The sequence below is a fragment of the Papaver somniferum genome, chromosome 10 (genome assembly GCF_003573695.1).
Source record: "Papaver somniferum cultivar HN1 chromosome 10, ASM357369v1, whole genome shotgun sequence".
Classification (NCBI taxonomy): domain Eukaryota; kingdom Viridiplantae; phylum Streptophyta; class Magnoliopsida; order Ranunculales; family Papaveraceae; genus Papaver; species Papaver somniferum.
The window spans coordinates 143,944,927-143,960,333 of NC_039367.1; the positions used below are offsets into that span (position 1 = coordinate 143,944,927).

At 36.2% G+C, this 15,407-nt stretch overlaps 1 protein-coding gene across 1 annotated transcript; it reads right to left on the minus strand.

The window, feature by feature from the left end:
* Positions 1–777: 777 nt before the first annotated feature.
* On the minus strand, positions 778–4,687 carry LOC113318633 (cytochrome P450 71B9-like). Its single transcript, XM_026566826.1, has 2 exons — positions 3,712–4,687; positions 778–1,485 (listed from the first exon to the last, which is right to left on the minus strand). The coding sequence occupies exons 1-2, from the start codon at positions 4,624–4,626 to the stop codon at positions 874–876; spliced, it is 1,527 nt and encodes a 508-aa protein (XP_026422611.1). The 5' UTR covers positions 4,627–4,687; the 3' UTR covers positions 778–873.
* Between the last annotated feature and the right edge of the window lie 10,720 nt (positions 4,688–15,407).

The window sequence follows — 15,407 nt, forward strand, 5'->3', positions numbered from 1 at the left end:
CAGAGCAGACTATTTGCGACGAGTCATTAGACCGCGCCTTTACTCCGCGTCATCCGATTTAATTGTCCACGTGTTAGACCCAACGAGGCTACACGTGAGGCGGCGTGTTGAGATTATTAGTCCCACATTGTTTGGACAATCTAAGATCCTGCGGTTAACAATCCTTAGGGCCTCTCCACTCATGGCCAATTGGTTTTGAGTTGGATGCCCGCAGACTTTAATATAAGCGGACATGGAGGGAGTTGTATGAGATTATTGAGATACATTTATTATTTTTGGACCCTTATTACATTTTTATATACACGAGTCGATGGATTGTTCTTCGTCAAAAGAAAAAGAAAATACAAATCAATGGATTGTTCAATTACTTTTTATTTTTCCCATTTTTAATTTATATTTTTTCTCTTATATATGACAAAAGGTCGTTCTCTGAATGCTCGCCCCAAATCTCTAAATTTTTAGAGACAACCCTGATTATTAATTATTGACGAGAGATTTAGAGTCCTGATGTCATGGTGGGTTCGTGTGACAGCACAAATGAACTCGGAGGTCTCGTCCATAAATAAAAAAATTTCTTACTCGCACGTAATAATATGAACCAAATTAAGAATCTATAATATGATAACCAGATTAAGAATCTTACTTGCCTTTTCAATATTTAATGATAAACATTAATTATACAGACAATTACAACCATAAATTTATCTTTTACAAGAGTAAAGATGACAGGCCAAGTTATCTAGCTTTACTTAGAAAACTTTATTTTATATAGTAAAATAAGAAGCAACCCGGCAATATCTTTCTTACTATATACTTAGTTCACTATAACCCATGCAATATCATGCATTAACACAAAAATATATTTTCAAATAATTAATCATATTTGCTTACCACATGCTTGATGGGTAAAAGCTCTAGAGGATATCTAGTACCTGATAATCCTTCCATGTTCAAGTCTTCAGTGTTCAATCCTTCTGGCAGTTCCCAATCGAAAGTGTACAATATATTGGCTAGGACAAGCTCTGTTAACACACTGCCCATATTCAATCCTGGGCAAATCCTTCTACCTCCCCCAAAAGGCTTGTACTCGAAATTTTGATTTTCACCAAGAGCAAATGAGCTATTTTTAAATCTCTCAGGCAAGAATTCCTCAGGATTTTTCCAATATTTTGGATTTCTCGCCAACGCCCATGTATTTATTAGGACCCACGTCTTGGGGTATATGTCGTAACCATCAATTTTACTGTGTTTTATGCTTTCTCTTGTAAGCAACGGAAGTGTTGGATGCAACCTTAGAGTTTCTTTAACTACCATTTTTAAGTAATGGAAATTATCAAGGTCTGATTCTTCTACCTTTTCTTTGGATCCCATATAGCTTCTAATCTCTTCTTGAACTTTTTTCTTTGCTTTGGGATTTTTAGCCAGTTCTGCCATTACCCAAGTCATTACACCAGCTGCTATGTCTACTCCACCGAGATATACATTCTGGTAGTTTTAAACACATTCTCATGTATTACTTAGGATTCATAAGTTGATGATAAAAATGTAGAAATAAGAAAGAAAAGGAATCTACGATATCATGCTAAATATTTTACAATGTAAAAGAAACTGTTAGAAATCACCGTTGTTCGAGTGTAAATTGAAAAATCATTCAGAAAACCTTGACATATTTCTTTGTAATACCCAACAAACCCCAGAATTTGAGGTTTTATATGAATCTATGTTCCCATACAGTGGCGGAACCAGAAAATGAATCTGGGACTGGCTTGAAACCTAGTTGGCATGAAAAAAATTTATTTAGGGCTGGCTTAAGCCTGTGTTTTAGGCTTTTCTTCTTAGCTAAACTTAAAATCCATTACAAAATGTAAGCTTTTTCTGGACTTTGGACTGGCTTAAGCCATCCCAGGTCGCCATGTAGTTCCGCCCAGGTTCCCATATACGGGAGTTAGGAAAATAAATGATAGCTATCTACTTCAAGTTAAATTTTCAATTGAGAAGACAAGAAAATTTCTTCTATGCACGTTATGTTGCCTTATGTTATCGACGGGTGTAGACTAATTAAAGTAAACCAAGATGATTCCATTAAGTATTTATGTTACCGGTTTTAGTCTTTTATCTTTCATCCTTTATCGTTTTCTTTATGAAAATATATTAAAGGAATAAAAGAATAATCTTTGTTAAAGATGCAGTCATTTTTAAATTCATATCTTTATGAAAATAACGATAAATTACATTTTCTATCTTCCGAACTGAGTTTTTTATGATTTATAATTTATTTGTTTTAGGAAAATTGAAATAGATATATGCAATGTTTTTATAATTTATAATTTATTTGGACTCGTTTTTCTTCAGACAATGTGTTGGCCAAGTTAATCTAAATCAGTAAACTCTTGAAGCGAAAATTTTAATTATTATATAAAAAGACTTGACGGAAAATGAAGGAATCAACTTTGGGACCTCAAGGTTATATTGAATAGTTACAAACTGTTGTTCCATGTTCTTATTTGATGATAAAGAATGATTTATACATCCATTTTGGAACCTCATTTTGTATGGAATAGTTACAACCCATGATTTCATTTTCTAGCTAGGAACTATTACTTTATATTTGATGATAAATAATTAATCAAAATTGATATATTTGAAAGTAAAACGAAGAACCTTTTACGCATTTTTTTTTATATTGGCTAAATGTCCTTTTACTTTTAATTTATTTATTTTCAAATTTAAAATTTTATACGATCTTATTCTTTTTTAAATGTTTTTCTTTTAAGTTTTTGTTTCAGAATCAACATGATAGAATGAAAAATACCATGTTGATTCTAGATAGTCGGCATGGAAATAGATGAATACCATGCCGACTTTAGTATTTCTTTCCCGGAAATCACAATTGATCGTGCCGATCATGTCCAAATTTTTAGGCAGTAGTCTACACGGTCATTTTTGTCAATACCGATTATATATGATGGGTATTTGTTCATGTAATAAACACCATGTTGATTTCTTTAGATGAAAAACGCCATCAACTTTCGGCGTAGTATTCAACAAATACATAATGAAAACTATATACCACCGGCATGATATTCATCGGTTATCTCTGACGATGTCATAAAAAAAATGGAAAAAGCAAAAGGGTTTTCTTTTTCAATACAAAACTAGTCATAAAAACCCAAGGTGACCAAACTTGTGGTACAAAAACCCCACTCAAATGTTGGGATTCATTAAAACTCCATCTTAAACTAAATTATACAAAAACACCAAAATTTTAAAAAATTGATACAAAAATCCCAAATTTCAAAATTGGTCTCATCAAATTTTATGATGAAACAAAAAATTGGTTTCGTCAAATTCTATGAGGTTTCATCAAATTTTATGTCCATCAAAATTTTAATTTTTGGGGTTTTTGTATTACTTTTAATTTGGTGGATGGATAGTGACTCATTTGGGGTTATAACTCGCGGACCGTTTTAAATAATTTAATAACGTATGGAGGGATAACTTGGACTTTTATAGTTTTGAGAATCCCTCGCAACATACCCAGAATAGGAATAAATCTCCCCAGTTATGGGTTCCTAAACAACTGGGTTCGGATACAAAAGTTTGGTTCAGGATGAAGCCCAGTAATTAGATCAACTTAACTGGGTTAGGCAGATTACTACTCCCCTGTTTAATTAAAGAGATTAATTAAAGATAAAGAGTAAAGGAAATTACCAGAACTACTGCTTTGATATGATTGTTAGTGAGACGAAATGTACTCGTGTGAGCCTTTCTTAGTTTAAGCAAAACGTCTATGATATCTTCGTGCTCCAGTTTCAGTGCCTGCGGATTGTCATGTTCGTCTAAGACTTGTTGCAAAAACATATCCAAATAACGAAAGCATGTTTCTGTTCTACGATGGATTCCAGTGATCCTATCAATAATCCAACTTAACTTGGGAAAAAAGTCGGATGCCGATAAACTAGTCAAAAAGGCAACTTCATCAAGAACTTGTGTAAGTCTTCCATTATCAAATATATTCTTACTTTGACCGTCTGTGCTACCAAAAGCAACCCTACAGATTGTTTGGTGCGCAAAACTTGTTAACTTTTCGTAAACGTTAACAGGATTATTATTTGAAGAAGAAGATAATATGGATTTAATCAAAACATCAACTTCCTCAGCCCTGACTGCCTTAAAAGATTGCACCCTTTTCGCGCTCAAAAGTTCAAGAGCACATATTTTCCGAATCTCTCTCCAATACTCTCCATGAGGTGTTAAAGCGATGTCTACATAATTATAGGAAAGACGTCTTCGTCCAGCAAATTGAATTCTATTACAGAACTCAAGATCAAGTGTTTTCATTACTTGTTCGGCAGCTTCAACAGAGGAGATTACGACTGTTGGTACACGACCATATTTTAGACGCATGACTGGACCATATATTTTAGATAGTTGTGACAGTGTTTGATAAGGCTGTTTTGCAGTAAGCTGATGTAAATTACCAATGATAGGAAGCTCAGGAGGACCAGGTGGGAAGTTGGGTTTGTTTTGAACATTTCTGCCTTGGAATAGTGTGATGAAAAAATAGAGAGGAAGTAGAAGCAGAGGAAGAAGTAGAAGGAAATTATGAAGAAGAGTATTCTCCATGTTGAAATGAGGTGTGAGATTAATTATGATCTGATTTGTTGCGAGTGATGGTGTTTTAAATGTTCATATATATAGGCACATCTAGTACATGATAACTAGCATAACTATTCAGACGATTAAACTGACCGTACAGCCAGTTCATTGCAACAAAAAAAAATTTTTTTTTTTTTTTTGCTCGGTCTTTGCAAGTTCATTTTCCGTAAATATTCATAAGTTCTTCGTGGAAAATGTGATTTTTTTTTTCTCTCTTCAATTACACCACCATGATCGTACAAGTATAATAAACACCCCCACTGGCACTGCCCCACTTAGGCTGGTGAAGGTCTAGATTTTTCGTAAACCACATAACCGAGGAAAAATAATTCATGGGTCGGATGATCTTTTTTTTGGTACGAAGTACAATGATCACAAATAAGACCTTCATGAAAAATTATCTCTACCCACCTGGTACGTGCTAATGGAAAATGGCTTTGGATATTGGATATTGGATTGTACAATGATCACAGATGCTAGAATTCGGTAATTCCAAGTAGCTTCCTTGCCAACAATGGTCGCTGTTGTGGTGCATGTTAGCTGCATACATAATAATGACCGCACACTTAATATTTACTGTAGGCTGCAGGTGAACGTCTGTCTTTTAGTGCAAGATTTTTCGTAAACCACGTAACCGAGGAAAAATAATTCATTGAATCCGATGAATTTTTTTTCTGGAACAAAGTACAATGATCACAGATGCTAGAATTTGTTAATTCCAAATAGCCTTACCAAAACTCATCCGTGTTGTTGTGCATGTTAGCTGTATACAAAATAACAAGATTTGTGCCTGTGCTAGGCACCGGGCATTTATTCTTCTTTTAGTTTGGTATGCACGTCGCTTCGTCACGTGCGTTCCATGACGATGCATTTTTAATTTGGTATGTGTGGGGTTTCGTCCCACTCTGAGATGATGTATTCTTAATTTGGTGTGTATGGGCATCGCCCCGCCCTATAACAATATATTTTTATTTTTGTGTGCGGGGCTTAACCCCGCTCGTGACGATACATTTTTGATTTGTGTGGCGGGGTGAATACATTAAACAGGTTGAGATAGGATAGTAAATATTTAACAAAATTGGTTAAAAAGACCAAAATCAACAATTCTTAGGTGAAATGGATAGTTAGATTTTGATACTGTTCAAATATTTTTTCTTGTTTTTAATTTACAAATGATGTATCCAGTTTCATCCTTATTATTTATTTTTTGGCCATTTCACCCAAACTATCTTTTACTCGTCCATTTGAATCATGATTTAAAAATATTTGGACAAATGACCCATTTTCCGCAAATATTTTTGCAGGAAATATGTGTGAAATATAGACTATTTTTTCCCTATGACTTCCAAATTGAATTTTTGGACTTCCATAAAATTCAACACGATAAATTAAGTTTTCCTTTTGAGTTTGTAATTTTTAAACCAGTCATATATTGTCAAGTGTCTTGACCAAAACACCATAAAAATCAGAACGACAATTTTTTTTAAGTGTGAATGTGAATACAATAATGACTCTTTCAGAAACAATCGATGGATTCATAATGTTTAAAACAAACTTTATGGATGCCGATACAGGTGGGGGTGATAAACTGTGTTTAACCTCTTCTACCATGACAATGTAAGATGGGTCCGATGGTCGATTTTTGGTGCAGTACTGCAGTAGAGTCCAAGGTGCCATAAATGGATGATGCACTATTGTCTGGTAATGCTAAGCCAATATTTTAAGTTGAGTTATTTAGTGTTTGGGTCGTAAGTTTTTGATATGGTTCTGTGTTTTGGTCCTAAGTGTGTCCAGTGTTGGGTGCAATAATCAAAATAAAGAAAAAATCAAATAAGCAAAAGTTATTGATACTTAGCTCCTTTATAATGGAAGCGATCGATTGACGAAACGAACGAGCTTCTCATATCTCCACAACAGCAACAAGGCAAAATGTTGGAAAAACAGAGTGAGTCACGTGTTCAACACGTTGCCCTTAAGACATTAGCGCCCGGCTACACTCAAGAGTGATGCTATAGCCCTCACAGGATGGACATCTGTAGGATAAAACACCCTACTATACCTACTACTAGCATATGTAGTAGATGCTCAACTTGAGCTTGGCAACTCCGAAAAAACCGTTAAGGAAAATCGCGAACTCTTAAAAAACGCTATATAATATTTTCCCTTAGGGGTCCCTCTAAAATATAGAGCAACCCCTTTCCCATAGATTTTACAAAAGTAGTGAATTTGTTTATATAATGGAATAAAACAATTTAAGAAGTCGAAACTCCACAATGTGGGACTGATAAGTTTTTCATTCACAAAAGAAAACAATAAATTATTATTTTTATTAAAACCATTAAAAATCAATTTTTATTAATCGTTTTCCAAAAATCCCCCACATGAATGAAAACTCAATAAAACACAAAAACACAGATAGATCTTGGTAAATCAACAACCCAATCTCACGAACCGAACTGAGTGAACAGACAGAAAGATCGTGCATGTTAAAGTCATACTAGCCATTCCAATGCCATCTCCCAAACACAACAGTGTGTTGACCCCAAGGTCATATTATGGATCGCAAAAATCATATAGTATAGAGAGTTTTCATCTTTAGCTCCTCATAAGTGAGACTAAAGGTTCCTTTCACCAAAGTGAAAAAGCATGAACTAGTGAACCCTTAGTGACCCTTGGGTCCTAAGTTCCAATAATACCAAAACCATCAAAACGAAAATCACATAAAAAGCGCAGGAAATACCATTTTAGGCAGAGGTGTCCATGAGGTCTTGAACCTTTGCTTAGTGAGATATTACCGGAATTACTTGCTAGAGACAGTGAACTATGTCTTGAACTGCTAGCATTTGATGTAAATCGCGATAACAACCATAGATGATATCTCCAAGAGTGCTGCCAAGCTCGTGCCGTTTTGTCCAATTTGTCCCTGGACATATCTTGTTTCTCAGAATGCCCTAGAGAATCAAAGCTCATATTCTCATAGGAAGCGGCCCACTTCCTCATTCAGATAGGTGAGTTCACATAAAGAGTGTTACTGCTACACCCCACTTCAATCTTAAATTGAAACTATATAACTCATTAAGACTTCTTAAAAGTCATCCTTCACATGCAGTCACAGAATCACGTCTACACCATAGGGAAGGGACAAAGAATGAAATTCTCTGATAGTGTTTACGTTTACCCACCACAAATTAGTTGTCTCATTCGAAACCTTGATCTTGGGATCTTCAGTCAGCAAGGTTGAGTATCCTTCATGGCAAGTTTAATTTATGAGCTTAAGCCCCATCCCCTTCGATGTGTTTCTAACAATCTCTTTGGATGAACCTTTCGTCAAAGGTTGCGCGATATTCTCCTTGGACTTTATCCAATCAATGGAAATAACGTTGATAGACACATTTTTGTGTTTAATATGATCTCAATACTATATATTGTTGGCACTCGAGTTTGTACTAATTTTGGTGGTTTTTATGTGTTTGTGGGCACCTTTGGAAAATAAACATTTTTTGGAAAATTCGGCTCGAAAAGTTGGTAAAAGCCCCGGAGGACACATGTTATTCGGACTCTCACCGTTGGATAAGGGGCACCTCAATTACTAAGGGGCACCCCAAGTCACCCCAAAATTCATCTGGTATTCGCACCCCAGTACAGGATTAGGGGGAGGTCATCTTCTCCATTTGAATTTTGTTTTTGGCGGGAAAATGGAGAACACTTCTGCAGATTTTTGATCGAATTGTTGAACGTGTTCTAGGGAGATTCAATGGCTGATTTTTGGTAGATAGTTCTGATATGGCCTATTAAACACACGGTGGGCGTTTGGTTCGACCAGAATTGGCTATAATCAGCTAAACAATTCACGGGTTGAAAACATGGCAGTTCGTGTATATCACGGGTTTCACGTGATTTGGAGAAGATTCAACGTGTTTTGTGCGTGCATGGAAGACCCTCACAGCCTGTTGGAGCGTGAAGGAGTTAAATATGGTAATTTGGAGGCTTGAAAACGCGTGAGATAGAAACAGAAAGAAATATTCCCAGAAATTTTCTTTACTGCGAGTTAAAGAGAATTATATGGAGTGAATGAGCGAGATTTGATGGGTCTTTTGGCTATAAATAGGTTGTTGGGGTTGAGTAGAAAGGGTGTCGAGAGTTTGGGGTCGATAGGAGAGCTCAGGAGCGAGAAATCAAGAGTTGATAAAACTCTGTTTCTGCTGCTGCTGATGATGAAGAACACCAAGAACACGAAGAACAGACTCGCAGGGACAGTCATTTATCAACAGTGAAACAGACTCACAGGCGTGGGTCGTAGGTGGGGGTCTTAGAGCTACAGTAACAATAGCACTTCTTTGTCATTTATTATGGACGCTTTCTGTGGGTCGCACATTCACTGTTTTATTATTTCATCTCCATTTCCATCCTTGTAAACACCCTTTGAGCAATAAAAATGAATTTTGAGCGTGTTTTCAATATGCGGAGCTAGAACCCATCATTGGGACGACGGAGGAAGCTGTTTTTCACCCATGTGGTAATTCTATTTAATTTCTTTATGACTATTTGCACTATTATATTTGATTTATGATTTTTCTTGATTATTTGTGATTTCGTTTGATGTCGCATGCTTAGTCTTAGGTACTTTTGATGCGTCATGCTTGTGATTTACATATAATTCTTTATAAAATCTACCTTGGCAAAGATTTAGAGTCGATGTTTGTTATTTTATGAGCTTTAATTGTCCGGAATTAAATATTGAACTGCATGAATGTGAGAATTGGTGGAATCCCGAGTGCCAGTAACTCTCTCCTTGTTAATATTTTTGTATATATAATTTTATTAAATCTTTAAATTTAATCTTCACAAGTCCGAGAGTTTGAACCTCATTACTACAACATCATCAAACATTATCATTTTGGCGCCGCCGACGCGGATGTGCTTAGGTAGAATTTTTAGGTTTTTATTATTTTTTATTATTCCATTTGTTCTTTTTACGTCTCTTTGGTTGTGTCTTTGTATTACAGGTTTGAAGTTGGATACTAAAGACCTTGGAATCAAAGCTTAAAGCTAAAAGAGAAGGAAAAAAGACAAAGCAAAAAAATAAAGAAAAAAGAGAGAGAATTATTTTTTATTTATTTTTAAGAACTTTCCATTTTTTTTTGTAATTATTATTATTATTTTTTGTATTTCTTTTCATTGGACTGGACTTTGGACATTTATTTTAATTTTAAACCCTACGGAAGGGTTATATAAAAAATATTAAATATAAACTGTTTGCAGGGAAGGACGACGATTACAATATCGTCTCGGCCCCTCGGGTTCGCACACTGACACCGGAGTCAGTGGCCCGAGTCGACTACAGCGGTTCTTCGCCCGTCTGGTACGGGAGGTAAACTTCTAAACACCCGGAATCTCCTGTCAGCGGGTTTACTGTCTGCCTTAAGGTGATTATATGTTGAGGACTGAACCGGCTGCTTTAATTTCCTAGTAAAGGGCAAGAACTGGCCATATAAGATAAGGGTTCGATTTCATCACCGTTCCCTTCTTGCCCGCCTTAGGTAAACGAAACCTAACGCGAACCCAAGCTTAAAATTTGATTAGAACGAGACCGATAGGGTAACGAGCTTGGTAGGAAAATTTCGAAAAATATGGTTACTCTTTTAAGCATACTTCAAAGTTCTTGATGGTTTCTGTAAGTTGAATGCGTGACTGCGCCGCCTTGTAATACCGGTGAGGCTTTGGGTATCAAAGCTCCACTGAGCTTCCCTCGCCTCGATTCAACTTACATTAGCTCGGATTGATTCCAGAGGGGTGTGCTCAAATTGTAACGAATTCCTTTTCGAAGGAATAAAGCTGGTCTAGAAAACAATCTAAGTGGATCCATCATGCTTTTTGTTTGCTAGATTCTATAGGTTTGATTTGGTCGAGTCAGCCTTGTTTGTGATTGTGTAGAATTCCCTTGCAATTAAGAATGTCGAACTGGTATGATAGAAGCCAATACAATGAGTATCGACCTGAATTTGAATATGGACATCATCATTTTTATGACCATGTTGGGAATAGTGGTTGGGAACGCCATCCTTTGGAAGGATATGGGTCATACCCTGGTGAGCCCAATTACTATCCACACATGCATCAGTCTTACGAGCAAGAAGATTATAGTACTAGTTCTTCGTCTCTAGAGGATACAATCAAACTATTGAAAAGTAGTCCTTTTTATGATCCCTGTTCCTATTCCTCCTTTAGAAGAGTCCCTCAGGGAGTTAGTCGACGCGTAAGTTAGCTGAGATGAATAGTAATTATAGACGAAAGAACTACAATAATGAGTGAACTTTCTATAGAGGAATCCCTCGAGCGGATAGCTGAGACGAACGAAAGAATTGCTCGAAATTACTTGAATTGCCAATATAGTGGATCCAATAATACCCTTGAGAATGAAGATAGTTATTTACATAATCAAGATAACAAGGTTAGAATTGGTAGCACTACTTGTTTTGATGAGGTTCAATCATCTTCGTACTATATGATGAGGATAGTAGTAATGAAGAATCTGAAATGTGTAGGCATAGTGATCAGGAATCTATTAATCCAATTGAGCTTTATAATGATTATATTATTTCTAGTTCAAATCCAAATAATTTTTATTATTCACCTATTCAAAAGGAGAGGATTTGATTAGGGATACCACCGTTTTAGACGATGTAGTTTTTTCTTTTGATTACGAAGCGATAATGCTTTAGAGGAACGGGTTTATTCCGAAAATGTTGTTTTAGAGTCTAGCGACTTAGAAACAATAGTCTTAGAAGAAGAAAATGAACTCGTAAGCTAAAATATGAGTGAGGATGCGTCACTTGAGTATAACCTCGAAGAAGCAATTGACTATTTTCAGGATTCCAATGATCTAGAAATTAAGGAAATTGTAGCTAGTCTATCTAGAGATACCCAAAAATCTAAGTTTGGGGGTGATTATCATTCTCCTTGTGCCATACCTTTAGCTCTTACAGAGATCCCTCATTTTGGACTTGATATCTCTGCCTCGACCATTTTACAAGATTACCTTCATACTCGTTTTCCCGAACCTAATGATGTCCAGGAAGAAGTTCAGTCGTTAGAAACCCATCCTCTGGTTGATGTGGTTTGCCCAGGCTATGATACCCAGATTGACTTTGTTTTCCCACCAAATAGTTTTCTTCCAAATGTGGGAACGTTTATATTTCAAATGTGTCGAATATTAAGTTGTGAGACTAAACCTAAATGCTTTAGGAAATTAGAATCGACACATTTGCTTAAGAGTGACCACTACTCTCATTGTGGTCAATTTTGTAAGTCAAATCTTATTGACTTAGAGGATCCTCAGTTATTTAGGTTATTATTGTGCGCTTCTAAGATCATATTTGAGTTTTTCCAGACTCTAGGACCTAATGATTCGGATCCCACCTATGAAGAAACGCAACCAATAAAAATATTTTATTTAGACCCTTTCTTAGAATGAACCTGAACCACAATTAGATATAAATATCTTAATCAGGAAACTAGATAAGGGCATGCTATCCTTGTTCACTTTCTTGGGTTATTGTAGTTTCCTTTGGTCATCTTTTTGGTTTTGAAGACCCACAGTTATTTCGGCTGTTACTTTTTGATTCTATAAGGTGACTAATTCCTTCCGATGTCTGGCTGAAGACTTTAAACTTAGCACTTCTTTGGAGGTAACCTAATCTCATGCGACACGGTAATATCTTTCCTTAACTCTTTTGCTTCAAATGGTAACAGTTTCTCCTTGTTCATATGCTTTTAATTTTATCTTTAGAACATTGAGGAAAATGTTAGATTTAAGTTTGGGGGTGTGAGAGAAACTTTTTAGTTGCACTTTTGAAACTTCTAGCGTCACATGGTATCCGGTTAGCTAAGTTTACATACTGTTTCTCACCGAAAAGATAGAAATTGGAATGCTAGAGATAACAACTTATTGAGACATTAGAGAAAAAGACATTGAGATCCTTGAAATTCAGGAGAGAACTTGTTCCCTTTAGAGGGTAACTGTGATGGACCTAACCATACATGATGGAAAGGCGAGTAGGTCAGGGAAATGCCAGAAAGACAAAGCAACCTCACAATGTAGTCTTAGTTACTGGATTACGACTCTCTCTCAGTAGAAACATATCATCAACAACAAGCGGAGCGACATCAAAATCTATGAAGAAAGTTGAAGAAGTTTTAGGTTTAGAAGCAACAATAGAAGAGAATAATTCAGAAATCAAAGTTAAAGTTATAAGAGAAAATGATATAAGTTGTTAGAATCCATGATACCAAGACATCACAAGTTGCGAAGATCCAAGTTTTGAAAGTCCTTCTCTCATGGACATGTAAATTTTTGTCTTGTAATTTTTTGAAAAAAAAAATGAAACATCATTACGTTCTTTTTGTTCTATAAGGCCATAAGAAAGAAGAAATTTATAAGTCAAGCAAGAAATCGAAGAGAAGAGTTAATTGTCAAGGTTCTACGAGGTTCGATAGTTTATCATCAACAGTTGAAGACCGAAGAAGGCGTTGTTTCTACTGAGCACTGTGAGAGAGTCGAAGAAAGATGCATTTTGGTTGCTTTGTTAGTATGCTTTCAATCTGTCACAAAATCTTTCTAGTACTGGTTTAACTCATCACACGTAATTAGTCCAGCTGTGTAGCAGATGTCCTTCTCATTTTTATCTCTCTCCTAATCTTATCCAGTTGTAAAGCAGCGGACACATCTTACAATGTTTATCTAGATGTGTAGATGATATCTCTTTATCTAGTAGTGGTGTGGATGTGTCTCCCCTTTTCTTCAGTCAGCTTTAGAGCTGACACCTTTAATTTCTCTGGCATTCTACTTACTTGGAGATAGGTTGAGAATATGTATGTCCTCATAGCTCTTTGGATACTTGTGACCAATTAGGAGTAAAGGTTTTGTGGGTACACCTCTGGTAAACCCTCCGGAGACAACACTCCGCCGCTAGGGCCACCTAGCGGTTTAACGGCCTGCTGCACGTGCTAAGTGTAGTCTTTTTATATTTTAAAAAATAAATTTTGCTCGAGGACTAACAAATAATAAGTTTGGGAATATTTGATAGACACATTTTTGTGTTTAATTTGATCTCAATATTATATATTATTGGAACTCGAGTTTGTACTAATTTTGGTGTTTTATGTGTTTGTAGGCACCTTTGGAAAATAAACATTTTTTGGAAAATTCGGCTGGAAAAGTTGGTAAAAGCCCCGGAGGACACGTGTTATTCGGACTCTCACCGTTGGATAAGGGGCACCTCGATTACTAAGGGGCACCCCAGGTCACCCCTAAAGGCATCTTCTATTTGCACCCCAGTACAGGATTAGGGGGAGGTCATCTTCTCCATTTGAATTTTGTTTTTGGCGGGAAAATGGAGAACACTTCTGCAGATTTTTGATCGAATTGTTGAACGTGTTCTAGGGAGATTCAATGGCTGATTTTTGGTAGATAGTTCTGATATGGCCTATTAAACACACGGTGGGCGTTTGGTTCGACCAGAATTGGCTATAATCAGCTAAACAATTCACGGGTTGAAAACATGGCAGTTCGTGTATATCACGGGTTTCACGTGATTTGGAGAAGATTCAACGTGTTTTGTGCGTGCATGGAAGACCCTCACATCCTGTTGGAGCGTGAAGGAGTTAAATATGGTAATTTGGAGGCTTGAAAACGGGTGAGAATATGAAACAGGAAAGAAAATATTCCCATAAATATTTTCTTTACTGTCGAGTTAAAGAGAATTATAGGGAGTGAATGAGGGAGATTTGATGGGTCTTTTGGCTATAAATAGGTTGTTGGGGTTGAGTAGAAAGGGTGTCGAGAGTTTGGGGTCGATAGGAGAGCTCAGGAGCGAGAAATCAAGAGTTGATGAAACTTTGTTTCTGCTGCTACTGATGATGAAGAACACCAAGAACACGAAGAACAGATTCGCAGGGACAGTCGTTTATCAACAGTGAAACAGACTCACAGGCGTGGGTCGTAGGTGGGGGTCTTAGAGCTACAGTAACAATAGCACTTCTTCTTTGTCGTTTATTATGGACGCATTCTGTGGGTCGCACATTCACTGTTTTATTATTTCATCTCCATTTTCATCCTTGTAAACACCCTTTGAACAATAAAAATGAATTTTGAGCGTGTTTTCAATATGCGGAGCTAGAACCCATCACTGGGACGACGGAGGAAGCTGTTTTTCACCCATGTGGTAATTCTATTTAATTTTTTATGACTATTTGCACTATTATAATTAATTTATGATTTTTCTTGATTATTTGTGATTTCGTTTGATGTCGCATGCTTAGTCTTAGGTACTTTTGATGCGTCATGCTTGTGATTTACATATAATTCTTTATAAAATCTACCTTGGCAAAGATTTAGAGTCGATGTTTGTTATTTTATGAGCTTTAATTGTCCGGAATTAAATATTGAATTGCATGAATGCGAGAATTGGTGGAATCCCGAGTGCCAGTAACTCTCTTCATCTTGTTAATATTTTTGTATATATAATTTTATTAAATCTTTAAATTTAATCTTCACAAGTCCGAGAGTTATTTTTAGCTTTAGCTATTATAGCTTGGCTAACACGGTATATAGATATAGCTGGCACAGGCCTATGCCGGAGAGGAATGTCTTCTAAAAAGCATCTTAGGCACTCAGCCCCCCTCGTGCTTTATCTATCGTAATACTCTCAGATTCCATAATGAATTGAGCAATATATGTATGTTTGGAA

What these genes read in the sequence shown, in the direction of transcription:
- LOC113318633 (XM_026566826.1), bottom strand. Translation starts at nt 4,626, where the DNA reads ATGGAGAATACTCTTCTTCATAATTTCCTTCTACTTCTTCCTCTGCTT. An exon ending in ATATCAAAGCAGTAGTTCTG is followed by an intron (nt 1,486 to 3,711) that starts GTAATTTCCTTT and finishes TAAAACTACCAG; the next exon opens with AATGTATATCTCGGTGGAGT.